Source organism: Fusarium oxysporum, chromosome 4, assembly GCF_000149955.1.
Source record: "Fusarium oxysporum f. sp. lycopersici 4287 chromosome 4, whole genome shotgun sequence".
Classification (NCBI taxonomy): domain Eukaryota; kingdom Fungi; phylum Ascomycota; class Sordariomycetes; order Hypocreales; family Nectriaceae; genus Fusarium; species Fusarium oxysporum.
Window position 1 is genome coordinate 2,715,020 of NC_030989.1, and position 24,414 is coordinate 2,739,433.

Genomic DNA, 24,414 nt, shown 5'->3' on the forward strand with positions numbered 1-24,414 from the left:
CCGAGTAATCCCGGGTGGTTTTCTCTTACCGTCACCGGCACTACCTTTATCGTTATTGGGATGGCACTGTGTGTACAAGTGATTGACGAGATCTCTCAAGAACGTAGGTTGGTGTTCTACGGCACTGACAAACCTCGTATGTTTTGGCTACAACCTGCGGGACGGCGTATAGGGGACCAAGAGTTTGATGGATTCGCGTACAACCAAATTAAGACAGACTATATAACGTCCTGGAAGAGAAGCGGGCTCAAATTTGGCTGCTATCGGCGTGTTTGGTTCGCCGTTGCATTTTCCATTGGAGTTTGGGTAATGCAGTTCGTGGGGTTACGAGGAGTCCATGGCACCGTTTAGCTTTACCAGCTTACTTTCACTGTGGCCATGTTGATTATCCGAGGGTACCTTAGCAGCTGTAATACTCCCCCGGACAATCAACTTTCACCGAGCTCACATGATATGACAGGCCATGAACTCGACTGGCAAGCAATGAAGCTCGAAAGCAACCATCATCAGTAGTCCGACTTCAAAGCATCCCTACAGCGGACTGGAAGAATACCCACGTCGGGTAAGCTCTTGGGTCCTGTTGGAGACCCATACAAGTCAGTCGTTTGGTCAATAGGCTGCCGGTTCACTCCAGAGTGGCATTCCAATATTTCGCATTTCTGGAGAACAGCCAATTTACTCTCATTTGCTCCGCAAGGGAGATGCCTGGGCCATCGATAATCATCAACCCGAGGCCATCTTGGGGCTTTGGTCATCGTGCTTCCAGAAATGGCGCCGTCAACACAAAGGAAAGCTGCCATCAGGAATCAAGCCCTTTGCAGTACATCAAAAGTCTAACAACACCTTGAGAATTGTTTGTGAGCGCTGGGACATAAAAGCTCGCCATGAGGGAACAAAGTGATCTATCAGCGCCTACTATCGTGCCACTTCAGCTAATCGAATCCGGAGACAGTCAGTCAACTGTTTTAAGAAAAGGCCTGGAGGCTAATATTCCATCTATTGACTCAACAGATTCAATAATCAATCTGATGGCACAGGACATCTTTACTTTGTTTCTGAAGAGAATAGCACTGGTTCTAGACAGCAGCATTGCCAGCATTCTATACCCCAACCTCGACAGGTCATCGGGACTAACAACTTCGTTAATTGATGATCTGGCAGAGGCGATGATCGCAGAACGGTTGGCTACACGCGACGAAGCTATCATGAATATTCTGCCAGGCTTCTATCAAGACTCAGTGTTCCAATACCCACTCAATTTCCAGTTGATCTCTGTGGCAAACTCTCTCAAACAACAGAACAGATTTGACGAAAGCGAAGAGATAATCGAGCGCCTCATCAAGACTGCGACTGGTACAGTGGGAGGTCTTGCTGAGCAAACCTTGTGCGAATTATGCCGCTGTGAATTATGCTTGAGTCAGAATCAGCGAATTTTCACGACATCAGAACTTCGATCAAGAGCTGAAAGAATGCCCCCCACCCCCCCCCCCCCCCCCAAAAAAAAAAAAAAAAAAGAGTTGTTAAATTTATCATATATAATAAAGCGTATTGTTACAGGAAAGTTTTTGATAAGATTCGCTTTAGCTATCTCTGAGTACCAAGTCCCGAGCCCTCTTGGGCGAAGCAACAATCACGAATCTCACTCAACAGACACTGACCGAGGAAATATTGGCGGGTCTTGATCTAGACAGTTCTCAGCAACCGTTATCGAAACAGTTTGTACTTGCCTTGATATTATCCCATGAATATGACCTCGGTGCATCTGATGTTCGGGTTAGAAGACAGCTCTTACGATGAGCAATCGAGAGAGACAGCTGTGGTTTAGTTGAAGATGTGTGGGCTTCAGAGCAGCGCATCAAACAGAAAGAGAGTGCTTTCGGTGCAGGGTCTGATGAGTTATTTTGGGCACTATTGTCTTCAGAATATGACGGAATGGCCATGATGCTGTTCCTGCTTGATGTGGCACAAGTCTCTGCAACGGAGAGCTCAAGCAAAAAGATCAATTGGAGGAAGTAGGGTGGTCAACGAGCCAGCTACAAGGCTACGTCAGGGAGAGCTATAAGCAGTACAATTGCGTGTTGACGGTAGCATCTTCAGGTCTTCGCGGCCTGGAGTACGTACAGTTATTGGCTGGTTCGAGAACTTGGAGCCTTGAATGCTTGTATGAAGCAGTTCTTGCAGCCCTTGACACAGGGAGCCTAGAGGCATTGGAATGTCTGCATTCAAGAGAATGGCCATAGGCACAAGGTGAGGCGGGTTCCATAAGTTCCTTAGTCAAACTCCTTGGGACGGCTTTAAGATGGGGTATCAAGAACTTGTCAGAGTTGTACTCGCCGGGGAAAAGCATACATCTGTTGTACCATTCAAAGGAGAACATATTGAGATGGCCATCAAGGCAGCGAAAGAAGGACTACGAGATTCTCAGATGGAGAGGGCATAAGAAACTTTTCAATATGATAGAGACGGAGTTTTAGAACTTCTTATGGAAGCGAAGAAGAAGCTATAGTGATGTAAGATAGTCACTTCTCAAAACATATACCGGTATATGACCGATATATGAGGATATATAGATGAAAATTAGCCGACGAAGCCAATAGAAACCCCCCAGGGGTTCATTGCTCATCATCCCGAGGAGATGCTAGTTAGTATCGGGCCTTTTATGTCAAGCTCCCGAGTCTTCGGTTAGCTAAGGCGGAGACGGAACTACGGTCTTGGCAACGCTAAGAAAAGGCATGGGCTTATAATGGTCTGCTCCCAAAGTCTGCCGATGGTCCGATTTTGTGGTCATATCTATTAACATAACATTGGCTGTCCCAATTAACAATCTATGAGATGATATATAGTCTAAAACCTAGGCAGAGTCATCTTTTGACTCGAACACCAACGTTTTCAACATGAACGACAAAAAAGTCTCAACTCAGCCGGATTTGGAGACGCAGGAAATTTCGCCGACTTCCGAAAAGGCCCCAGATGGAGGATATGGCTGGATCGTCACAACTTCAGTGGCTATCGTCAACGGCCATTCATGGGGTATCAACGCAGCATATTCTGTCTTTCTCGCCCATTTCGTCGAAGAGAATACATTCCCTGGTACAACACCACTTATGTACGCCATCGCTGGATCGCTTAGCGTAGGTGTCATGATGCTCATCTCGCCATTCACAACTATCATGGCTAGAAAACTTGGTACAAGACCGACGATGCTTATCGGGGCTATAGTACAGTCTGTTAGCCTTGTGTGTGCCAGCTTGTCAACTGAAATATGGCAATTGTTTCTCTCTCAGGGAGCACTCTTCGGAATTGGGATGGGGCTATTGTTTTTACCGTCCTATGGAATTATATCGCAGTGGTTTACAAGACGACGGGCTTTAGCCAATGGTATTGCCATCGCTGGGGCTGGTCTCGGAGGATTGACGTACTCACTCGCTACCGGGGCTATTATTCGCAACATGGGCTTGGAATGGGCATATCGAATTCTTGCAATCGTATCGGCGGTGGCGAACATCACCTGTACACTGCTTATACGAACTCGGTATAACTCACAAGAAACGAGGCTTGCTTTTGACACGACTCTTTTGCACAGACCGGAGTATCTTCTTGTATTAAGTTACGGCGCCTTCAGTATGCTAGGTTATTTCGTCCTCATCTTCACACTCGCCAATTACGCAAATGTTATTGGACTCTCGTCGTCACAAGCATCGATGATTCCAGCATTCTTCATGTTCGGCCAGGCCCTCGGTCGTCCTTGCATCGGATGGCTAAGCGATCGATTCGGCAGAATCAACCTCACCTTCATCATGTCTCTCATCACCGGAATTTTGACCTTTACGGTATGGATCAACGCAAAGTCATTTGGTGTCCTGCTCACCTTTGCACTTGTCGGGGGTTTATCAGCTGGTGTCTTCTGGGTTAACATATCACCTGTCCTCGTCGAGGTCATGGATCTGGAGAATCTAGCCTCGGCGTTGAGTTGCCTTTGGGTTGCTATGGCTGCTCCGTCGACGTTCAGTGCGCCTATTGCTTTGGAGATTTATACAGGAACAGGGAGTTACTTGGGCGCGCAGCTGTTTACTGGATTTATGTACATTGCTGCATCCTTTTGCGTACTTGGAGTAAGACGGTGGAAGATCGACAGCCTGAGAGGTGCGAAAGAAAGGTCCCCAGCATCAGGAGAAGATGGGCAAGATCTGAAACCGATGAGTTGGGATTTGAAGTGTCTCAAACTCGATATAGTATAGCTGACCGCAAAATACCTACGCCTGACCCCTAACGCCTATGCCGTCAAACCCTTATGCCATCCCATTGAAGTCATTAAAGTCGAAAAAGCCATTTGCATCCATCATCGACTGATCCATCCCCAAATACCCCATATCTATAAACGTCGCAACATCTGGCACACCCGAATCAACAGATTTGAACCACTCATCCGTAAACATTCCTTGATCAATCGTTTCTCGCGTAGCTTGTGGATCAGGTGCCGCAATCAAAGAGTCGATCTGACATGCAAAGAAACGGGCAAGATCAAAGTAAAGGTGCACGGCTGAGGATGCTGGAAGATGTTGTACTACGCGGTCAAAGAAGGGAATAACGCTGATGACCTTTTCTGCAGCGGCGGCAGTTTCTTCTGGTGTGATGCCGCCTTTCTTTACAGCCTGGGCACCAGGTTAATGATGGTCAAATACCAAGAAATGAAGAGACTAACCCGAAGTATCTCAGTCATAGCGTGGCAGATCATAATGAATTGGTTATTCTGAAAGCCAACTGAGACGTCGTTCATTGTTTTGTCTGTTACCAAATGGTCAAACATACGACCAGCAACTTCAATGTTCTTTCTCTGGATGATCAAAAGTGCTGATGCTGTCGCACTATCCTCAGAGGCGGTCAAGTCTCGCAAAGCCTGAGCGTTAAAGACTAGAATACTGTGATCCATATAGAAAGCAAGAATAGGGAGATATTTCGAAGATGGCTGGTCATCGGATTGACAGCGTTCGTCGCGGACGCGGGTTAGGCGGTCGTAAGCTTCTCTGTGCCACTCTAGGATTGAAGCTGGTGTCGATACTATATGTCTCCGCTTCTCCATAGCCTGTAGCTGTGGCAAGGATCGTCAGCTGAATATCGGTCGCGTCAGTATTGAACTTACCAATAATCCCCTAATCTCAATCACTCCACTGATGATACGATCTGTTGGTTCTGCCATAGGTGATTTCCACCAATCTACTGCAGTACGGGGTACTGCCTTCCAGCTCATACACTGCAAGCGGCCATTCAGGGCCCCGAAGCCTTTATCTACGATAAAGGTATATAGCCACGCTCTCTCATAGTTTCTGGCATACCTATCGGTCAGCTCTGGCGAAGCATTCGGAAATTCTGCGTTGACATATTCTTTCACAACGTCTGATCTGTTAATTCCAATCTCTTTGGCTAACTGAACAGCCTGCGGGCAAGTCAGCACGCACCTGGAAATATGGAATAATATGGAAATACTTACGTGGCTTAGTGTTAGCCAGTATGGATCATCTGCTTGCCTTGCGGCGAGAGGGGCCCAGTATTGGAAAGCGATAATGGCTTGGATAGTTGAGAGGGATTTTACCGACGCGGCGATACACCATCTGATATTACCGCTGGCTAATGATGACAGAACGGGATATATGGCTCGGTCGCGAGGACGTGCTGAGACAGCACACCCCAGAGCGCAGATCACGGAAAATAGGGTGAATGAGCACCCATAGACATATTCACGGGTATGTAATGTGGCGTCTAGAAGGCCGATCAAAGGATGGCGAATCTGGAAGAATCTTTGCTATCTGTCAGCATTACGGCGACACCACACGTGGGTTGCTGACTTACAGTTGGAAGTATAGTGAAGCGTCGTTATCATCGATCAACCTTGAAGCAAGAGGATCGCAAGTACCTCTCTCCAACTTGAAAGGAGAGTCAACTGCTTGGGTTGCAAGAACCTCCCAATCTTTCTGTTGGGCTCTATGTGAAGCTGATACGAGTTAGACGATAGACAGAAGAGGTATTGTTTCGCTTACCAAAATACAAAGCGAGTCTTTCTTTTATTGGTGCCATGATAGCTTCACGCAGACCCGGCTGCATCGGCATCTGAGATCTCAGTCTGTCGCAAGCCGCAGAGGAACTCATCGAAATAGCAGCAGTGACCATAGTTATGGGTGAGACCAAGCCATCCGCATCATCACTCTCGTCATAACTGACTGAACGTCGATTAGTGACAGAATGCGACGATTGACTCGTGTCATGGTCATGTTCAGGCGCTGAATCAGTACCCTGTCCATGTGTCCACGGCGTTCCTCTTATAGACACTGTTGTATTTGGACTGGGAAGAGTTTGACCTAGAAGAGCTGTGAGGACTTCCTCGCGAGCACCGCTTTCTTCGATGCGAGCGAGGAGCTTTTCTACACTATCTGGTTTGCTGTCATGCGGTTAGAATTGCCTCATCGGTGAGTAATGGTCTTACTTTGTGCTACCATGCTTACGACCCCGGTTCGAACGAGCTGGATATTTACAAATGCGATCATGAGAAGCGCAGCGAGAACTAACATCATTGTGTCAGTCTCGCGTGAATATGGTCAAGGCTAGACCGACTTACCAAGGATCCTGGCGATCGCACTTCTGCCTCGATGCACGGCAGCTAAAGCATGCAACCTGATGCTGCTGCGCCTTCTCAGCTGGAACCTCCATTTCGGTTATCTTTCTATCGTTAGAGGTGGACCTGGGTGGAAGTGTTAGTCGCCAAGAGTGAAATGCGGGAGGTTCGGGGTCTTGTAAAGTGGTCGCTGTTTTGATCTAGACCCCGGCAGTATCCACACGTGATCGTCCTGAGTAATCAGTGGACCAGAGCATTCCCCGGAAATGGATAGTATGAGTATTACCTCGAACGGCCTTCATTAAAGAAATACACTAATTGTACCATTATTCAGTAGATGAGCATGGGATTTCCATTAGCTCTTTGAGAAGCTCAGAATGCACTAAAAAGAGGAAATCGAGTCCTGACTAATCTCGTCACGTACCACTTGCTCGGGATTTTCTAAGTCTGTAGAAAACTACTGTTCATGTCATGAATTGATCTGAAGAAGAGCTAGAATCTATTTCATCTAAAACTTAGGCATTCATAGGCTGGAATTTCATATTCAGCATGAAGCTAAAGCATATAGGTTAAATGAATAACGCCTGGTACCAACAAGAATAGTGCTTGATCTACTTTAGAGAACAGCACTATTTTGTCCCAACATTCTATCCTTCTGAGACGGTGTTTTTAAGACACAGCGCAAACGAGGCTATTGAGATATCAACCCCCATCCCATACAAATACAACAAAGCGAAAGATAGTAGTGATGTAGCTACAATCATAGTTCCTACCAGCATCTCCAAAAGTGGTACTGCGTTGATGTCAAAGTTCCCGAGTTTGCTGTGTTTCGGAATAGCCTCCATCCCTTCCATCAATCCCCTAGCCTTAGTTGAATAGACCATGAATCTGTATTCCACATAGTTTATGAGAGTGCAATGCTGAAAATCAGAGAGCAAAGAATAGTCGCAATCAGAAGTTTCAGAAGGAATGAACAGGACAGAAACCTTAAATGCTCTTTCTGAGATTCTCGCCATTCTAAGGAGGCGGCGTACTCGTCGTTAGATATGGCGACATATCTAAGCCTATCGCCATGGCTCATATTGATATCCTCCAGGGTCCACTCGCTCTCTTCTGCAGGACCGGCAATTGCCTCCATTTGACACAGAAGCCAGTCGTGGAACTCTTCCCACTCCATAGTGCCGTATAGAAAGAGTACTCAATAGATGAAAATGATCTAGGTAAATGCGGGTACTCTGACTGGAAGACCGGGGCACTAGGGCGCCGAGTACAAGACAAGTGCTGAGGCTCCCAGGGCGGATTGCAGGTTGGAGAGAGGGGAAAAGGGAGAAGAGCAAATCAAATACCAGACCGGTGGGTTGTGAGAAGGAAAGAAACTCAGTTGAGGTTGAGGAATGAGAACGGTATTTACGCTCTAACCTGAACAGTGGCAGTGACGTTGCTCTTTCGACGTTGGCTAAAATGTATGTAACGTTCTCAAGCTGCTACTAGATAGTGAAGCCTAGTCAGAACAACCAATAATTGACGAGTATCGAATCATTCAATGACTTATATCTCAGACAGTTACTTCCACAACAGATAGTTTATTGTTCGGGACGCTTATATCGACTAATTGCCAGATCTCACTCGAACAGTACATGCTGAAGTCGCTGTGAGTGGGAAGTCTCACTCGTGACGTTCTGCAGTGTTCACAAAGGTGCCTAATGTTCGAAGTGAATTTTCTGCATTCCTTTCGCACCTCTATTTCATCGACAACAAAGAATTTCATCCAGTCATTCAATAAAGCATGCTCGAGCGACTTGTAACATGTGAAGTGATGCATTGAAGACCTAATCGGGGCGTTATCTTTTAGGATGAAGATAATTAGGAGAGATGCGCGTTAGTCGATAATGGTGAAGTTAGATCATGGCTTAGCCAGATTTACTTCAGTTGAATCTACGAATATAAATGAAAGATCTATACTAATGAAACAACGGAGGCCTGGGATGTCACATCATCAGTTTCCAAGTCAGATAGCCGCGTAGGCAGTTCCTTCACTCGTTTTCGTTTTGAGAAGGGTTATGTCAAAGCTCATGTTCAATTTGAGACAAAGAATAGCAGAGTATTAAGGCCACTACCGGCTGTAGCATAACATGGAACTCGGTGAGTTCAATAGCCCGCCTGCAACGCAGGTTTGCTTTTGAGGGCGACGTTGAGATCCATCGAAGGCGACAAAGCCTCGTCTTTGTCCGAGGCATCTTGGGAAATTTCAGCGCTTGAAAATAAAGAATAACAATAATGATCAGTTGTCAACCATCTTCCCTTCAATCACAGGTATCCATGCCCTCCTCCCGGTGAACTTCCATACCCTCCAGCTGGCGCCAATCCTCCACCATGCGTTGTCCCTGAAACACCACCATAAACTCCCCCATTAACGCCTCCATTTGGCCCTCCACTAACGCCAGAATAAACACCTCCATTGACACCACCGTACAAGCCGCCATGCGGTCCACCGACGCCTAACGATCCATTGCCAGAGCTGTAGCCGACTCCGTAGCCGTACTTGTCCTTATCACCCGATGGTCTTGGACTGCCGTCGAATCTGCTCCCTTGGAGTCTTGATGTGGCTTCTGGTGTTCTGCGCCCAAGACTCGTTGGCCGTGGAGGTGGTAGGTCGTCCTTTTCGTCTTTATCTTTTGAGAAGAGATTGAATAAGCACATTTGAAGGGTTAAGAAGTTGTAGTATATATTTTCGGACAGATAATTGCTTAGGAGTAGAGTTCGAGTTGTGAGATTTTAGGTTTTCGTTGTTGAAAATTTTTGATCTTAGGAACAAGGTTAAGAAAACGCGTATTTAGGGGTAGAGATTGACTTTTAAAACGGTAACGAGGAATATTTAGAATTAAGGTTTCTCGTCTCCGACACGCGTTCAGCGCTAAAAAGCGGGCTCTAGTGGCTGTGTGAGCCAACTACGGCCAATAGGATACACCGTTCGAGCGCCTGGACTACACCGCCACTCATATCGGGGTCCCGCAGCCGCCTGATCTAGCACAGCCTGAAAAGACCCTGCATTCAGATGGTGCGACACGACACAACACGAAAGCATTACGAGGCAGACTTGAAGTCATTAATGGATTGCCATATGACGCTGGAAACAAGCTTGTCTTGGTTGCTGACTTTATGAGAAAATAGTATGTTATGCAAAGTTTATATGAGATTATAAAGGTATTGTCCTAAACTTAAGGTCTGCAGTAAATATAGAAAAAAAATGTAAGCCGTGTTGCCTTACGCCCACTGCATAGAGTTATCCTCCTGTGAAAACCATCTCTGTCCGCCTTCCGATGTCCGTTACGACAGTCGTCGCAATAGTAAGAAACAACAGCACAAGAGTTGTCCATATAGATGTCGGTCTTCACGGCAGAGTTGCATGCACGTTTGTTTCCTTAAAATGTATCGCTGGATCCGCCTATAGCTCTCAGATCCTTCTCTTACTGCCAGCCTTCAGGACACATGCTTCTTTTTAGAACAACATATATACTCTCTTGCCCTCGCATTCACACATCGTACTGACAGTCCTCTTGTATGACTATGCAGGTACCATCTCACAGTCAGCACGCTATTGCAACCCCCTGCCAGGCCCGCATTATGGAAGAACAGTCCTAAACAGGCTCCATTACTTTGCACTGACGCCCACCGGTACCTAACTCTCCGATTGATCCATTGTACACTCATGCCATGCCCTTGCTTTCTGTCAGACCCTGCGTCTTGTTATAGGGCTGGCAATCATGCGAGGTCACAATAGTGTCGGGCCAATTCCGTAAATCGCCAGACTATAGTATGAACTCAACTTCAATCTCAAACAATCGTTTCATTCTCAGAAGTTTCTGCGTCCAAATGTCAAGCACGATACCCAGTAGTTCAACCCATCCTGGTTCCTCAAAGCACCTGTAGCACGCGCTTCATGTCATCACTAGAAACTTTTCTAGCATAATCGCGAGCACTGCCAAACTGTCCCTTCATATCTGGATCTGCGCCTTCACTCAACAGCCATTTCACTCTTTCAATAGCGCCCGCCATGACAGCATTGACAATTGGATACTGCGCCGTCATATGGCGTGAGATTAACTTATCGTTCACCCGCGCACCGTTCTTCACCAGCAATTCCATGACAGAAATCCTCGCCTCGTCAAATTCTTTGCTTGATGTTATAAGTCCGGCGTGAGGATTTGATCCTGGCGGACAGGCGCCCGCTGCATGATACAATGGTGCTCCGTTGTCAATTTTAGCACTAGCGTTGAGGAGCTTCTGCACCGTTTCGACGGTGCCTATCTCTGCTGCAGTCTCGAGTGCCTCGCATGAATTCGTTTCGGGTCCGCCAAAACGGTCGCGATTGTCCTGTTGTTTGCCAAGATTCAGATCTGCACCATTCTCAAGAAACCAGTCAAGAAGAGCATCGTTGCCGGCGCGGATAACGGATGGTAGAAGGACAGCTCCGTAGAAGCCAGGCGTGTTCACGCTCCAGCCGTGCTGCAGAAACAATTCGAATAAGGGTTTTTGCTGGCCCTGTGGAGCGGCCAAAGCCCACGATGGAGTTATTTTTGTGATTGGTGCTCCAGAATCAAGTAGATAGCGCGCAACATCAACATTACCGCTACCCAAGGCGTTGAAAAGACCTTCGTGGAGGAAGGCTGGCGTGCGAGATTGAGAGGTAACGATGGACTCGACAGTAGACATATCACCTTCTCGACAGGCCCTGCTGAATTGGGCATAATCGAGCTGTGAGAAAGCATAGCCGTTGAAAAGCATCAAATCGTTGGGCTCATTGATGGGAATATCATCGTAGGAGGCGCCCATACGATTGCCCGCACGTCGCTGCTCTGGTGTCATTCGCTGTAGTTCGTCGAATTGGCGTTAGGCCATGGCAAGGACAATTCGTACTACTCCAGGCGACATGTTTTTCTCCTGTTGTCGCATCATCGCCTGCCGCCCCCTCCATGCGAGGGCTTCTTGAGTTTGCCCTGACGACATTGTTCTGGGGGATTTATTCTCGGTCAGTCAACTTGAGTGGTGACAGGTCTAACGTTAGGTTATTCATAAGGCTGAGGATCCACTGGATTTGTGCTGTGCTTAGCTGACATAATGCTGTACCTGAGTTATCGATGCCTACTACAAAGGCAGTGAAAGAGAAGGATTCTTAAGTCCTTTCCTATTTCAAAAATCCTAGAAATGACGTACTTCTTATTTTCTTTTTAACAGTAGACTGTACATGCTACGTAAATACTATTATATAGGTAGTAATGTTGTTTGCTGAATGTGTCCCTGAAAATTGAGCTCTGGAGTACTTTCATTACCTGGATCTGCGACAACATCCTCGGGAAAATCTTTAGAAAAGAATCCGTAAAACCATGATAACGCTCAAAATTGCACAATTAATGAGGCTAGTCCAGCCATAAATATGGTACTCAGCATTCGGACAGCACTTGATCCAGCCCCATTAGTTTCCTTTGGTGCCGCAGCATCAGTTGAAGTGCTAGTAGCCGTGACCTCTGCACTTGTAGCCTCAGTTTCACTTCCAGTGGCTTGAGCAGCACTAGAATCCTCCGTGGTCGTGGCTTGAGATGTTGTTTCAAGCAGTTCCTGACCCTTGGTGATGACGATTGGCAGTGTACCAAACTTCAGCTCAAACTCTTTCGTGATACTTCCAAAACCAGTCGCAACGTCGGTAATCCCGTCTTCCCCAGTTTCCTTCGGCAGCATCATGGTCGTGCAAGTCTGAGGCGTGCCGCTGCTCACAAGACACTCAACAGAACTGATGCCGCCCAGATCGTTCAAAGCCAACATCCAATGGAAGATGCCCGTTGAAGCCGCGCCAGCTGGAACAGTTTTGCTTGCCCATGGTCCGACTACAATGGAGTTGTTGTACCCGGATGACTTGCATTCTGCGGAGACTTCGTCGGGGCAGTATAATTGCAATGTTGTTGCTGTTGGATTGGCGGCGATGACTGCGGCTGAGGGCGTGCGCTCTTTGTAGAGAGCAAAGGGAAGTATGAAAACTGGTGTGGTGAGTGCTGACGACATTTTAGTGATATAACGAATGACGATGGTGGGATCTTGGTGATGAAGAGTCTTGAGTGGGACGGTCAGGCCTTAAGAGAAACAAAGGGGCGCATGGACTTCGGCGAATTCTTAAAATGGAAAGTCAACTGATGCTTCTGGTTGGTCAATTTATGGTGCGAAGAATAAGAAACTGCTAAGGCTGAGCTAGCCTGGTAATTTCGGGTTCTTGGTTAAAGCCGACTAATATAATATCTCACGATCAAGCGGGATTCCGGTCTGATACATACTCTCATCTAATCATCTTGTAACATGCCAGCCTCACCCAGTGATACAAGATGGTGATGAGTTCTCATCCATGGTCTCTTAGTAATTTATAAGAAGAGAAGCAAATACAGCTATTGCCATAACACCCATGACACAAGCAGCACTTGATCCAGCCCCATTCGTTTTCTCCGATGACGCTCTGTCAGTTGTAGTTGATGTAGCCTCGCCAAGTAGCTCCTGGCCAGCAGTGATGACAATTGGCATGTGTGTAAATCGAGTTCCCAACGTCGCGCCTGGAATCATGTTTGTCGCAGTATCAGTGACTGTGCCTGCATGAATATCTTCACTGTCCCAAGTCCTAGTTTGCATCCCTGTAACTAAGCGCGTGCATGTCTGAGGCATACCGCTACTCATAAGACACTCCACAGAGAGGGCAGTCCCCCAGTAACTATTGGCAAGGTACCAATGAAACGTTCCTGTCGATGCTAAGCCTTCTGGAACAACAGTACTGGCCCATGGACCGACGACAAAGGTGTTGCTATATTCATATGGGCAATCGGACTGGACGGGACACCCCAATTCGATTGTTGTCGCCGTGGGATTAGCGCTTATAACTGAGCCCGCTGGAGTATGTATCATGTACTCATCTACGTTGTAAATGAATAGGGTCGGGGTGACTGGTGGAAGGGTTTCAGTCACGGCTTTTTGCGAAGCAGAAATCTTGCTGGCGTCCTCTGTAGGTGTAGCTTGAACGTCACTTCCCAACTGTTCCTGACCAGATGTGAGGACGATCGGTAACTGAATGGTATCCAGCATCTCCTCAGTCTCTGTCACAGTAAAGCTGTGGCGCGTCCAATTCCTATCTGGCTCCCATCTTGTATAACCTAGCGGAATTTGAAGGCCAGTACAGGTCTGGCGTATGCCGGAGCTCATGAGACACTCATACGATATTGCCTCCCTTTCGATCTCCAACAGCCACTGAAACGTTCCAGTGGAAGGTAATCCTTTTGGGACGACTGTACTGGCCCATGGACCGACCACGAAGGTATTGGTATAGTTCTGGTTACAATTGATTTTCGGGTGGCTTGGGCATTCCAACCCGATTGTTGTTGCTGTGGGATTCACATCTATGACTGAGCCTGTTGGTCTCACCTTGGTGTAAACGGCCACGGAAATGACATTGACGGTTGTCGTAAGCGAGGACAACATTTTGAAGAGCGATGCGCACGAAGCAGAAAATATTTTTCTTATCAGTGCGAGATCTGGATAAATGAAGCAGTCGTGACCAGGGCTGAATTAATGTTGTGTAGCAGAGATATTCGGTTGAACCTCTGAGTTTTATACAAACAGAAAAACATGAAGCCGTCGGTGATCTCCAAGAAAGGAAGCTCAAATCTATTCATTTTTATTGGTTCATCACTCGCCAAGCAGAAAAAGCCACTGCCAAGATCGTGATGTATTGATGGTTAAAGCCGGATAATCGCCCGAATAGAGACAAGTTGAGTCTCTTTCGGGTACGTTGGCTCCCTCCCGACAGATGGGAATTCACATGCCAGTCAAACTGAACAAGTCCGAAAACTACAAGCCCGCACTACCAATGGCTTCATTTGTCTTAGACGTCAAGTCTTCATCTGTTATATATTTGGTGACATTGATCACCAGGAACTTTCCGACAGCTCTTCGTGAGAATTAGGCATATTTCGGACTTATTGATCACACAGATTTGACTGTCGTATAATATGTTACGCAGGAACAAGAATAAATTCTAGGGCTTTCTATTCAGATTAAGAACGCCTTATCCAATCACTGGAACCCATCATGCATGCTATCGATAATCTTAGCCCTCTGTGTTATCATGTTGGCTCGGCACTAGCGCTCAATACTTTCAAGGCATATAAGTCCATTTTGTCTCCTGAAAACTTTCTCCCGTGTCAGAAATCGCCTCAATAGACCAGTTTTAACAATGTACTCCTCGCAGGCGAGCTTCAAATCACTCTCGAACGAGCTGATAGCTCAAATCTTCGAATTCGGCCATGTCTCAGACCACCTCAGCCTCGCAATGACATGCCGTCGTCTCAGCCAAGGGGGCCAGCCCACGCTGATCTGACACGAGAAGGATTTTCAAGAATACAACATTGTGTCCGACTTTCTGCCACTGACTATACCCTTAGTTCTACAGAAGGTCGTTCGAGACCCATACGTTGCCTGGGATATCCGTTCCATCGAGATCTAGGTCGACCAGCTGACCTGGGATTTCTGGTATTCTTCCGGCTCGAAAAGCCGAAAGGCATAAACATGTTTCGGTTAGAGTGGCCAGAGGCCTTCGTGAACAAGATCGTGGACCACTATATCCCGTCAGATGAAGACATAGGCCTGTATCTCGATATCCTGAAAGAATACGAGTATCAATACGAGTATCTAGCACTACCGGAATTTGAGTTCGCTCATAGAAAGAATTTCCTTGAAGGATCGGATATGCACTACAAGATATTATTGATTCTACTATGCCCTCGTCTGCGCAGCCTGAAGCAGTTGGGACCTAATGATAGAGGATATTAAATTCTAGAATTCCGGTGCGTTTTCTGGTAATTTGTCAGTATGCGCCAAAGTGCCTGGAAAACTCTAACCTCACTCGAAGTAGTTCTATAGGAGCGGTCTCTGTGATCATTGCGATGAGCTGGTATCGTAATTCCTGGGCACCTGGTCTCAGAAGTCTCCAAGAACTCGCCCTTGGCATTGACGGTGGCATGTGGTTTCTTAGTTGTCTGTGCTGATTTAAGCTCTCAGCCACAGGCCTCAACTGCAAATAACACATCTGGCTCACAACTTAGACATTATACCAAAATGCCTGCTCAAAGTTAGTCGATGTTGCTTGGGAGCGCCAAATTGACGTACACGTGCGGGGACACTAGGACGAGATTGCATGAGCTCGATATACCCAAGCCACCAACCCTGATTTCGATTGAGAGGTTATGGCCACCAGATAAGACTGGTAGTAGGCGCTTCCAGTGGAGGAAGAAGAGTCATCAGAGATGGAAGTCAGGATGAAATGGGGTATACTGAAACCTCTGTCCCTTAGAGAGTAGATGGAGGAGAAAAAAAAGGAAAGCTGGTGATGATACTCATGACGGAGACTTTGCAATAAAGAGGAGGGCTTGATCAACATTCAAAAAGAAAGAACAGATTGATATTGGTATTTGCGTGGATTCGATGGTCAAAAGGAAAACTGTTCGAGGCACCATGGACTTGCAACTATGTTCTTCGGTATGACTTTGAGAAATACTTCTAAACAATGAAGTTCACCATGTATATCCTTCAAATCCTTGGGATCTCATGAGAGGGAAGCAAATTTTCTTCGCAGTAATTCGACAGGAATTGCTCCCGTACTAAGCTAATCGACACCCGCGTTATACTCGAACAGTCAAGTTCCACTTATCTGTAGCTATCGTGACGAATTCTCAGCAGCTACGACCATCGAGCCACGAAGGAGGAATATGACAAAAAGAGGAAATTTATAATCAAAGTGAAGCTTTCAATTGGATCATCTAATATTGTAGCATTTAACTATACTCAAGAACAGCCAATCTCAAGCTGCAACATCGTGTATAGTGAAGATAAGCCGGCAGTGTATCTTATCATCCAATCAGCGGCGTTGTTCTTATCGCGAACATTGGACCATTTAATGCCCTTTTACCCCAGACTTTCAGCCTCCAAACCAATTGCCCGTTTTAATCGACCGATACCAATACTCATGTGATCATCAAAGCACATGACAGGGAAACGATCACGAAAAGGTTGTGGTGAGTGTAGAAAACGAAGGCGCAAGTGCGACGAAGTGAAGCCGAGCTGCGGTCAATGCGTCTCGAATCATCGGAACTGCAAATATGAGTTGAGACTTATTTGGAGCCAGGGAGTACAGAACAGACGAAATGGTATGTGCGTCCCGGAAATGAAAGCAATCTCACTTACCGAACCCAATGAGTAGGCTCAAGTAGTTCAATAGGTTTCAGCGGCACCCTGGACCTCGGTACAGAACAGGACAACTCTGTATCATTAATCCCCGAGTCCCTTCCAAATGGCCTAGCCCTACCCAGACGATACAAGAAGTTGCTGCATCATTTTGCTGAAGGCGTTCTGGCATCATTATCGAGCCACCCAACCATTCACGATGATTTCCGTCGCGGCCTCATGCCCACCATGCTCGAATCTCCTCATCTTCTTTCTGCCAGCCTTGCGCTATCGGCTGCGAGCTTTGAGTCGAGAGGTATGACAGAGGTCGAAGGAACCAGCACATCTCGGATCATGGAACACCTGCAGTCATCGGGCCTGCCATTACTGAGATCAGCACTGGCACAGGGACAACAGAGCGAGATTCTCATTGCAACATGTCTGATCTGGTGCCTCGCAGACGTATTTTCGGGTCAGCAGGGAATGCTTAGGTGGCCAATCCACTTACAGGGTATCAAAGCGCTTCTTCACGGTCGTCATGATTATCAGAGATTCGTTACCGGTGATATGGCTTTGAGATCTGCGATGAAGCATCTCTTCATGCTGTATCGGAGTTTGGAGACTCTACCGCACGTACCTACGATAACATCAGAGAAGGTCAACCTGATCGTTCCCGCAAATACGGCATACAATCATCAGATTGATGGCTTTCTGGGGTATAGCGAAGAGCTGCTCGACGTATTACAACAAATCAACGCATCTACACCAGGATCAGGGCTAGAAGGCTCTTCTGTTGATGCTGATACCTTGCTCGGCAAGCTGAACGCTATGATCAGGCGGGATGTCAAGTCGCCACCCGGCGTCTCGATATCATCTCTTTCATCACAATCAGGTCGCGAGTTTGCACTCTGTAATAAAGTCTTCCAGCAAGCAACCCTAATCCAACTATACCGACAATTATACGGGTTGCCCTCATCGTCCCAACCTATACAAGATGCAATTCAGACTATGAGCGGAATGATTAGCAACATGGCGCAAGGCGAGCCATGTAACACTTGGGTTGCAATGGCCATGCCTCTGTTCACGGTTGGCTGTGAAGCTTACAAGGAGGAACAGAAGGCTTTCATCCTTGATAAAATTCACAAACTTGAGATTTGTATCGGATCATTACATGTAAAGGTAATTGAGCAGGCGCTAAAAGACATTTGGAAAATCAGAGAGGATTGTAACGATTTTGATGGGAATTTGTGTGCGAGTCACTTGCTAGGTAAGTTCTGCATGCAACGTTTCAACGAGCTCATGAAGGTTGACTAACAAATGGTTCATCATTTAGAAAATCTGTCATATAACATTGTTTTGTTTTAAAGTAGTATTGAAATCGCTCACAAGCTCGGATAGAATCCATCACAAAACAAACCATCCAGTTTGCATTCTTCAATGTGTATCCTTACAACGCTGGAGTTAGAACGTAACGTCCAGCGCCAGTCGATCATCAGCACCTCCGTTGCCAACCGCCTTACAACTCCTCTTCCTTCTTGCCCTCAACCATTCGGCTGAGAGGTCCCTTCTTGACCATGATAGACATGACCTCGTAGAGAACATCAGCGGCCGCCATGGTCGTGTGCTCAGCGTTTGTGTCGTAGGCAGGCTGCATCTTCTTGTTAGTCTTGATCATCTTTATCCTGAGTGTAACTTACAGCAACCTCGACAATGTCTGCAGCAATTAGGTTCAAGCTTTCCAATCCTCGAATGATGGTTCGAAGCTCTCGGGTAGACCAACCTCCAGTCTCAGGAGTACCGGTCGCAGGGGCAAAAGCTGGATCTAAAGTATCGATGTCGATGGACAGGTAAACAGGGCGATCAGTACCAACGCGCTTCAGAATCTTCTCAATGATACCATCAGTGCCAATGGTGTCAATCTCTCGAGCCTCCACGATCTCGAAACCACAGTAGCCATCATTATCGTAGTCACTTGGACCACTGAGGGTTGTTCTGATACCAGCGTGGATGTTGGTATCATTGCGGAGAAGGCCTTCCATAGCGGCATGGTAGAAGTATGTGCCGTGGTTGATGGCAGCGACCTCTGACGGGGAGCCACCAAAAACCTTGGGCTTCCCTATTCATCTGTCAGCAATAACTAGAGAGTGAATGCATGTTAAGACATACAGGTGTCGAGATGACTGTCGAAGTGAATCACTGTCACGGGTCCGTAGGCCCGGTTGATGGATCGAAGGAGAGGCAGTGTGATCGTGTGGTCACCACCAAGAGTGATAACTCGAGGAAGAGTCCTGCTCTTCAGTGCCGGACCAGACTTGTCTGCATCTGTGGCTGGCGGGCGAGAAAGGATATTGTAGTGGCCTTCCTCGATCTGTCGAAGCGCCCACTGGTTGTCGTACCTTCAGGCCGTTAGGACAACGATACATGAGCTTAGAGACTACTTACGAAGTGACTGGGATATCACCACAGTCGAGAACTGTGGCCCAGCTATTGAACGGGTTGGTAGCCAGAGGTACGTTGTAACCTCCACTACAGAATGAGTTAGTCTTAGCGGCGGAAAGGCAATGCGAAGGCTGGCTTACTAAAGGTTGAGTCTTCGGGAGCCTTGGCGAATACCGGAAGGTCCGAAGCGAGCACCAGGTCTGTAAGAAGTACCTGTATCAAACGGAGCACCGATGAAAGCAATGTCATACTTGATGCTGTTTGCCTTCAAGCATGGCTGGTATGGAAGACGGCCGAAGGTGCTGATACCGGAGAAGACGGAGTCGGCCTAGACTTGATCAGCCTGATTTGCCACAATCGGAGTTAGTATACTTACCTGAGTGCCGCCATCGCCGGGAAGGGTGTTGTACCAGAGGCCTTGGTGAGGACCTGACATAGGCTCTTGGTCATGGCCATGGTCGCCATGAGCGAGAGCCACAGAGGCAAGGCTTAGAGAGACGAGGGACTTGTACAGCATTCTGAGAGAAACTTAGAAGAACACTGTTAAGAATGCTGTATCATGTGAAAGGTAGAGTCATAGCGAGTATTTATGCCATGGCATAGCTCGGCTTCCGGAGACACTCAAATCAGGATCACAGTTACATTCATGCCAACCACTGGTCCAATAGCTAACCAACGTAATCCCATTGACTAACAAATTCCTCATCTTCCAAAATGATATCATCACAAGCATCTCCTGCAGAAATCACCATCACTTACAACCTCAACATCGACGGGCGTCCAAGAAGCGCGTAGATATCTAAAATAGGCTAGTCTGGGGTAAATTCCTCGATGCAGCTAGAATCAGATCGGCACCCCGCAACCTCCGCATTCTTATCGTGGCTAAGTTGCCGAATCGAGTAAACCCATGATACGTGCTGATAAGCTTCTTGTGCGACGATGAATTCTCATCGACGTTGTTCAAGACAATATTGTGTTACGTTGGCGGAGGCTCATGATCGTGAGGTTCCAAATCCCGCAGACTAACGAAAATGGCGCGTTGCAGCTGAATATGCCGGCATGATGCATCCCACCATGACTGCATGCTTATCAGTAGTTCTGTGTTTGCAAAACTGTTACGAAACTGTAATAGTGTCTCTTACCAGCTTCGCATTGTGAAGGATGGTGGTCGAATTCAAGTAATTCGAAAACCCTGTCGGATTGCCCTGAGTTTTGCTGGCTTTGCTGAAGCCCTGAACCCTTTTCTTTCACCACCAAGACCATCCTTGAGGCAAGTCGCCAGGAATACACCAACAACGAGCAAAATGGCTCCTCAACCTCAAGCTCGTCGCCCTCACTTCGAGTCCTTCCCAGACGAAGAAACCCCTTTGATCCAACCCGTCCAAGACCCTTCAATCGAACGTAAGAGTCGCTCACCGTGGCTCAACGAAACTATCATCCTCGTCAAAGCCTCTGTACCAGTCATACTGGCCTACATGCTTCAGAACAGTCTTCAAACCGTCTCTATTCTCATGGTCGGCCGTCTTTCTCCCGAATCTCTGGCGACCGCTGCGTTCTCCTACATGTTCGCCATGGCAACAGCTTGGCTCATTGCTCTCGGCGGCACAACTGCTCTCGATACGCTCGGTTCGAGTACCTATACGAGCTCGAAGAATAAGCATGACTTGGGAGTACTGCTGCAAAGAGGTTTGTTTGTCCTGACTGGCTTTTATGCGGTGGTAGCTGTCATCTGGTGCTTCTCTGGATATCTCTTCCGAGCCCTTGGGCAGGAAGACTTCATCTGCGTGCAGGGACCCAAGTTTCTGCAGTTGTTGATTCCTGGTGGTCTCGGATATGTATGGTTTGAAGCGATGAAGAAGTTTCTTCAAGCCCAAGGAATCTACCGTCCGGGTACCTACGCACTGCTTGTCACTTCGCCCCTCAATGCTTTGCTCAACTACATCTTCATCTACCCTCTCGGCTTTGGTCTCTACGGATCACCCATTGCCACCGGTATCTCGTACTGGCTCTCCTTCTTCATCTTGGTTGGCTATGCCACCTTCGTGAAGGGAGGCGAATGCTGGGGCGGACTTGAGACACGTCGAGCTCTTCAACATCTTGGTCCCTTTGCAAAGCTCGCCTTTCTTGGAGTCATTCATGTCGGTACAGAATGGTGGGCTTTTGAGATTGTTGCTCTTGCAGCTGGTCGTCTTGGAACGATCCCTCTTGCTGCTCAGTCTGTTGTCATGACATTGGATCAGATCATCAACACTATTCCTTTTGGTCTAGGAGTTGCTGCATCTTCCAGGTTGGGCAATCTCTTGGGGTTGGGAGATCCTATGCAGGCAAGACGCTGTGCGCATGCCGCAGCACTACTATCTGTGTTTTTCGGAACCGTTATCCTCGCGATCCTCATGTCTACAAAGAATGTCATCGGCCGCTTGTTCAACGACGATGAGGACGTCATTTCACTTGTCGCTCACATTATGCCTTATGTCGCACTCTTCCAGATAGCAGATGGTCTAAATGGGAGCTGTGGAGGAGCGCTGAGGGGAATGGGTCGACAGTGGGTTGGGGCACTTGTCAATTGTATCAGCTACTATGGAGGTGCTCTACCAGCTGGGATTTGGCTTGCTTTCCATGGCTGGGGTCTCTCTGGACTTTGGGTTGGACAATGTGTCGCACTGTTTCTGGTTGGTATTCTAGAGTGGATTATAATCGCTTTGTGTGACTGGCGAAAAGAGATTCAGAGGGCTGCAGACAGAATTGAGAATGGTGGCATGGAGATTGTACATTGAGATAGATTGCCAGATAAAAAATGCTAGATATAGTAAATCTTACTTTGGAATCATGAAAATTCTCTCATCGACATCTCCAAAGTTCTATCCATTCCGTCATTCACCTCCCGATTTCCTGGTATGTCAGCGCGGCACATATCGTCCCTTGAACGTAAGTTCTCCGCATGAATAATGTCGTAGCGAGGTCGTAAGATTCTGGACCGATGTAACGGTTCTGCGCCGAGATAAGACGGAAATCTGGAACCCCCAATTGATAAGACGAGCTGGGGTAATAATTAGTCTCGCATTATAGCAAAACCGTCTGCTCTGATAAGAAGAGCGTGGTATCGGCATCCGTCTGCCGCATGATAAACATGGTGCTAGCCAAAATAGGGTCGCACACGCACAAAAGCTATTGAAGCCTATCTCCGTGTCACTTATCTTTGCCTCATATGGTCGTGCATATATAGATATAAGTGCATCTCAATTGTAAATGGTAGTTTACAGCGGGAATTGTAGCATGTGACTGTGTGCAATTGTGTCTAAGCATACCTTCTTGTACCATCTTTGATCATAGTACTGAATCGGTCGGCTGACTTCTCAAACCCGCAATGGAGGTTGAGAAGGTCAACGGTGGTATCCTTGAGAAAGGAGACATCACTGAAGGAGAAACAACCGAACAAGGCTCCGTTATCAATGCCTCCGGCCATACAGATCAGCTTACTCGCCAGTATGGTCTCGTTGGGCTCACAGGCATTGCGGTGACAGTCAACAATGCCTGGGTTGTCCTCGGTTCCTCAATCTCTGTATCTATTCTCAGTGGAGGCATTTCGGGAGTCATTTACGGCCTCATAGTAGCAGTGATCTACTACACTTTCATCGGTCTGAGTATATCAGAGGTATGCACAATCTAACCAGAACTTAAATTGGTCCATCTGACATCTTCCAAGTTTGCTTCTTCCTGTCCTAGCTCCGGTGGTGTATATCATTGGGCTACTATAGCTGCGGGACCTAAATGGGGTCGTGTCACTGGCTTCTACACAGGATGGATCAACTTCTATGGCTGGATGTTCGGTCTGGCATCTCTCGTCCAAGTCGCTGCCAACGCAGGTGTTCAATGCTATGCCACTCTCACGCCCGACTTCTCTCCCTCAGCATGGCATGTTTATGTCGCGTACCTGATTGTTATCTGGCTCAGTGCCTTCATCGTCATTTTCTCGAACCGACTTGTTCCCTACACTCAGAAGCTTGGCCTTTTCCTTGTTGTTGCAGGAGGTCTCGTGACTATCATTATCGTCGCTGTCATGCCGTCAAAGCATGCTTCCAGTGATTTTGTATGGAATTCGTTCCATGAGAACAACCTGACTGGCTGGAATGATGGTGTTGCGTTCATGGTTGGCATTCTCAACGGAGCTTTCACGATTGGAACTCTCGATGCGATCACTCATATGGCTGAAGAGACTAAGAACCCAAAGAAGGATCTGCCACGAGCTATCTTTCTTTATATCTCCATTGGTGGTGTCTATGCTTTGGCTTTCGCTATAGTTCTGGGTTACGCCATTTCCGACTTGTCTGTTCTTCAAGGAAACTCCAACACCTTTCCACTGGCTGGTATCTACCATCAAGCCACTGGAAGCGCCGCCGCTACTTTTGCCCTACTCTTCATCATTCTCATCTCATCTCTTTGCTGTGTCATTGGAACTGTCTTAACAAACTGTCGAACATATTGGACTTTGGCTCGAGACCAAGCTGTGCCATTCTCCAATTATTTCAGCAGAGTGAGTGCGAAGCTTAGTACCCCAGTTGAGTCAACTCTATTCGTGGCAGTCATTGCCTCGGGTATCGGTGCAATCCCACTAGGAAGTTCGGTTGGTTTCAGTAACTTGACTGGCTCATTCATCATTATCACGACAGTGTCTTACGCTATCCCGATTGTGTCGAATGTCCTGAGCGGCCGTAAACGATTCTCGCCCGGACCCTTCCACCTGAAGAACCTTGGGTACTGGATCAACGGACTCACCATACTCTTAATTGTGGTCTTTGACGTGTTCTTTTGTTTCCGTAAGTATTCCCAAAGCCGGATTTTCCCTGAAGATTTACTAACTGCTGGTAGCCTTCGGTATCCCATTTGATGCAACAACGATGAACTACAACTCTGTGATTCTTTGCGGTCTCTGTTTCTTGATTACGGTATGGTGGTTCCTGTCAGCCTCAAAGCATTATCCGGGGCCTTCGTTTCATCAGGTGTATGATGGAGATGAAAACAAAGAGACGGTATCATAAGAACGTGCAGATCATACTTCAGTTCTCCTTTAATACATATATAAGCTGTCAATGTAATCACTGATTTCCTCTTCCAATTTC

The 24,414-nt window shown here is 47.2% G+C and overlaps 11 protein-coding genes across 12 annotated transcripts; 5 read left to right on the forward strand and 6 right to left on the reverse strand.

Moving 5' to 3' along the window:
• Nucleotides 1-1,205: 1,205 nt before the first annotated feature.
• On the forward strand, nucleotides 1,206-2,016 carry FOXG_18671 (uncharacterized protein; the record flags this gene model as incomplete). Its single annotated transcript, XM_018398808.1, has 2 exons — nucleotides 1,206-1,401; nucleotides 1,826-2,016. 2 exons carry the CDS (start codon nucleotides 1,206-1,208, stop codon nucleotides 2,014-2,016), a joined length of 387 nt encoding a protein of 128 aa, XP_018238258.1.
• A 771-nt stretch (nucleotides 2,017-2,787) lies between these two features.
• FOXG_03830 (uncharacterized protein) lies at nucleotides 2,788-4,760 on the forward strand. The gene has a single exon (XM_018381701.1). It carries the CDS (start codon nucleotides 2,895-2,897, stop codon nucleotides 4,236-4,238), a length of 1,344 nt encoding a protein of 447 aa, XP_018238259.1. The 5' UTR covers nucleotides 2,788-2,894; the 3' UTR covers nucleotides 4,239-4,760.
• Nucleotides 2,802-6,796, reverse strand: FOXG_03831 (uncharacterized protein). The gene is made up of 8 exons (XM_018381702.1): nucleotides 6,611-6,796; nucleotides 6,479-6,556; nucleotides 6,036-6,433; nucleotides 5,848-5,989; nucleotides 5,489-5,795; nucleotides 5,141-5,434; nucleotides 4,703-5,089; nucleotides 2,802-4,652 (listed from the first exon to the last, which is right to left on the reverse strand). The coding sequence occupies exons 1-8, from the start codon at nucleotides 6,700-6,702 to the stop codon at nucleotides 4,290-4,292; spliced, it is 2,061 nt and encodes a 686-aa protein (XP_018238260.1). The 5' UTR covers nucleotides 6,703-6,796; the 3' UTR covers nucleotides 2,802-4,289.
• Nucleotides 6,797-8,580: 1,784 nt separating this feature from the next.
• Nucleotides 8,581-9,478, reverse strand: FOXG_03832 (uncharacterized protein). The gene has a single exon (XM_018381703.1). It carries the CDS (start codon nucleotides 9,305-9,307, stop codon nucleotides 8,915-8,917), a length of 393 nt encoding a protein of 130 aa, XP_018238261.1. The 5' UTR covers nucleotides 9,308-9,478; the 3' UTR covers nucleotides 8,581-8,914.
• Nucleotides 9,479-10,232: 754 nt separating this feature from the next.
• Nucleotides 10,233-11,539, reverse strand: FOXG_03833 (uncharacterized protein; the record flags this gene model as incomplete). Its single annotated transcript, XM_018381704.1, has 2 exons — nucleotides 10,233-11,476; nucleotides 11,525-11,539. The coding sequence occupies 2 exons, from the start codon at nucleotides 11,537-11,539 to the stop codon at nucleotides 10,523-10,525; spliced, it is 969 nt and encodes a 322-aa protein (XP_018238262.1). The 3' UTR covers nucleotides 10,233-10,522.
• A 462-nt stretch (nucleotides 11,540-12,001) lies between these two features.
• Nucleotides 12,002-12,689, reverse strand: FOXG_03834 (uncharacterized protein; the record flags this gene model as incomplete). The annotated part of the gene is made up of 1 exon (XM_018381705.1): nucleotides 12,002-12,689. The coding sequence occupies exon 1, from the start codon at nucleotides 12,662-12,664 to the stop codon at nucleotides 12,002-12,004; it is 663 nt and encodes a 220-aa protein (XP_018238263.1). The 5' UTR covers nucleotides 12,665-12,689.
• Nucleotides 12,690-13,006: 317 nt separating this feature from the next.
• Nucleotides 13,007-14,116, reverse strand: FOXG_03835 (uncharacterized protein; the record flags this gene model as incomplete). Its single annotated transcript, XM_018381706.1, has 1 exon — nucleotides 13,007-14,116. One exon carries the CDS (start codon nucleotides 14,114-14,116, stop codon nucleotides 13,007-13,009), a length of 1,110 nt encoding a protein of 369 aa, XP_018238264.1.
• Nucleotides 14,117-16,632: 2,516 nt separating this feature from the next.
• Nucleotides 16,633-18,378, forward strand: FOXG_03836 (uncharacterized protein). Its single transcript, XM_018381707.1, has 3 exons — nucleotides 16,633-16,839; nucleotides 16,893-18,122; nucleotides 18,189-18,378. The coding sequence occupies exons 1-3, from the start codon at nucleotides 16,677-16,679 to the stop codon at nucleotides 18,218-18,220; spliced, it is 1,425 nt and encodes a 474-aa protein (XP_018238265.1). The 5' UTR covers nucleotides 16,633-16,676; the 3' UTR covers nucleotides 18,221-18,378.
• Nucleotides 18,176-19,837, reverse strand: FOXG_03837 (agmatinase 1). The gene is made up of 6 exons (XM_018381708.1): nucleotides 19,671-19,837; nucleotides 19,435-19,622; nucleotides 19,298-19,381; nucleotides 19,022-19,251; nucleotides 18,553-18,971; nucleotides 18,176-18,503 (listed from the first exon to the last, which is right to left on the reverse strand). The coding sequence occupies exons 1-6, from the start codon at nucleotides 19,809-19,811 to the stop codon at nucleotides 18,372-18,374; spliced, it is 1,194 nt and encodes a 397-aa protein (XP_018238266.1). The 5' UTR covers nucleotides 19,812-19,837; the 3' UTR covers nucleotides 18,176-18,371.
• A 566-nt stretch (nucleotides 19,838-20,403) lies between these two features.
• On the forward strand, nucleotides 20,404-22,121 carry FOXG_03838 (uncharacterized protein). The gene has a single exon (XM_018381709.1). It carries the CDS (start codon nucleotides 20,599-20,601, stop codon nucleotides 22,069-22,071), a length of 1,473 nt encoding a protein of 490 aa, XP_018238267.1. The 5' UTR covers nucleotides 20,404-20,598; the 3' UTR covers nucleotides 22,072-22,121.
• Nucleotides 22,122-22,661: 540 nt separating this feature from the next.
• On the forward strand, nucleotides 22,662-24,408 carry FOXG_03839 (uncharacterized protein; the record flags this gene model as incomplete). Of its 2 annotated transcripts, XM_018381710.1 has the most annotated exons (3): nucleotides 22,662-22,949; nucleotides 23,001-24,111; nucleotides 24,164-24,408. In XM_018381710.1, the coding sequence occupies 3 exons, from the start codon at nucleotides 22,662-22,664 to the stop codon at nucleotides 24,331-24,333; spliced, it is 1,569 nt and encodes a 522-aa protein (XP_018238268.1). In that variant the 3' UTR covers nucleotides 24,334-24,408. The 2 variants fall into 2 exon arrangements, with proteins under 2 accessions (XP_018238268.1, XP_018238269.1); XM_018381711.1 differs by having other exon boundaries at nucleotides 23,001-24,198.
• Between the last annotated feature and the right edge of the window lie 6 nt (nucleotides 24,409-24,414).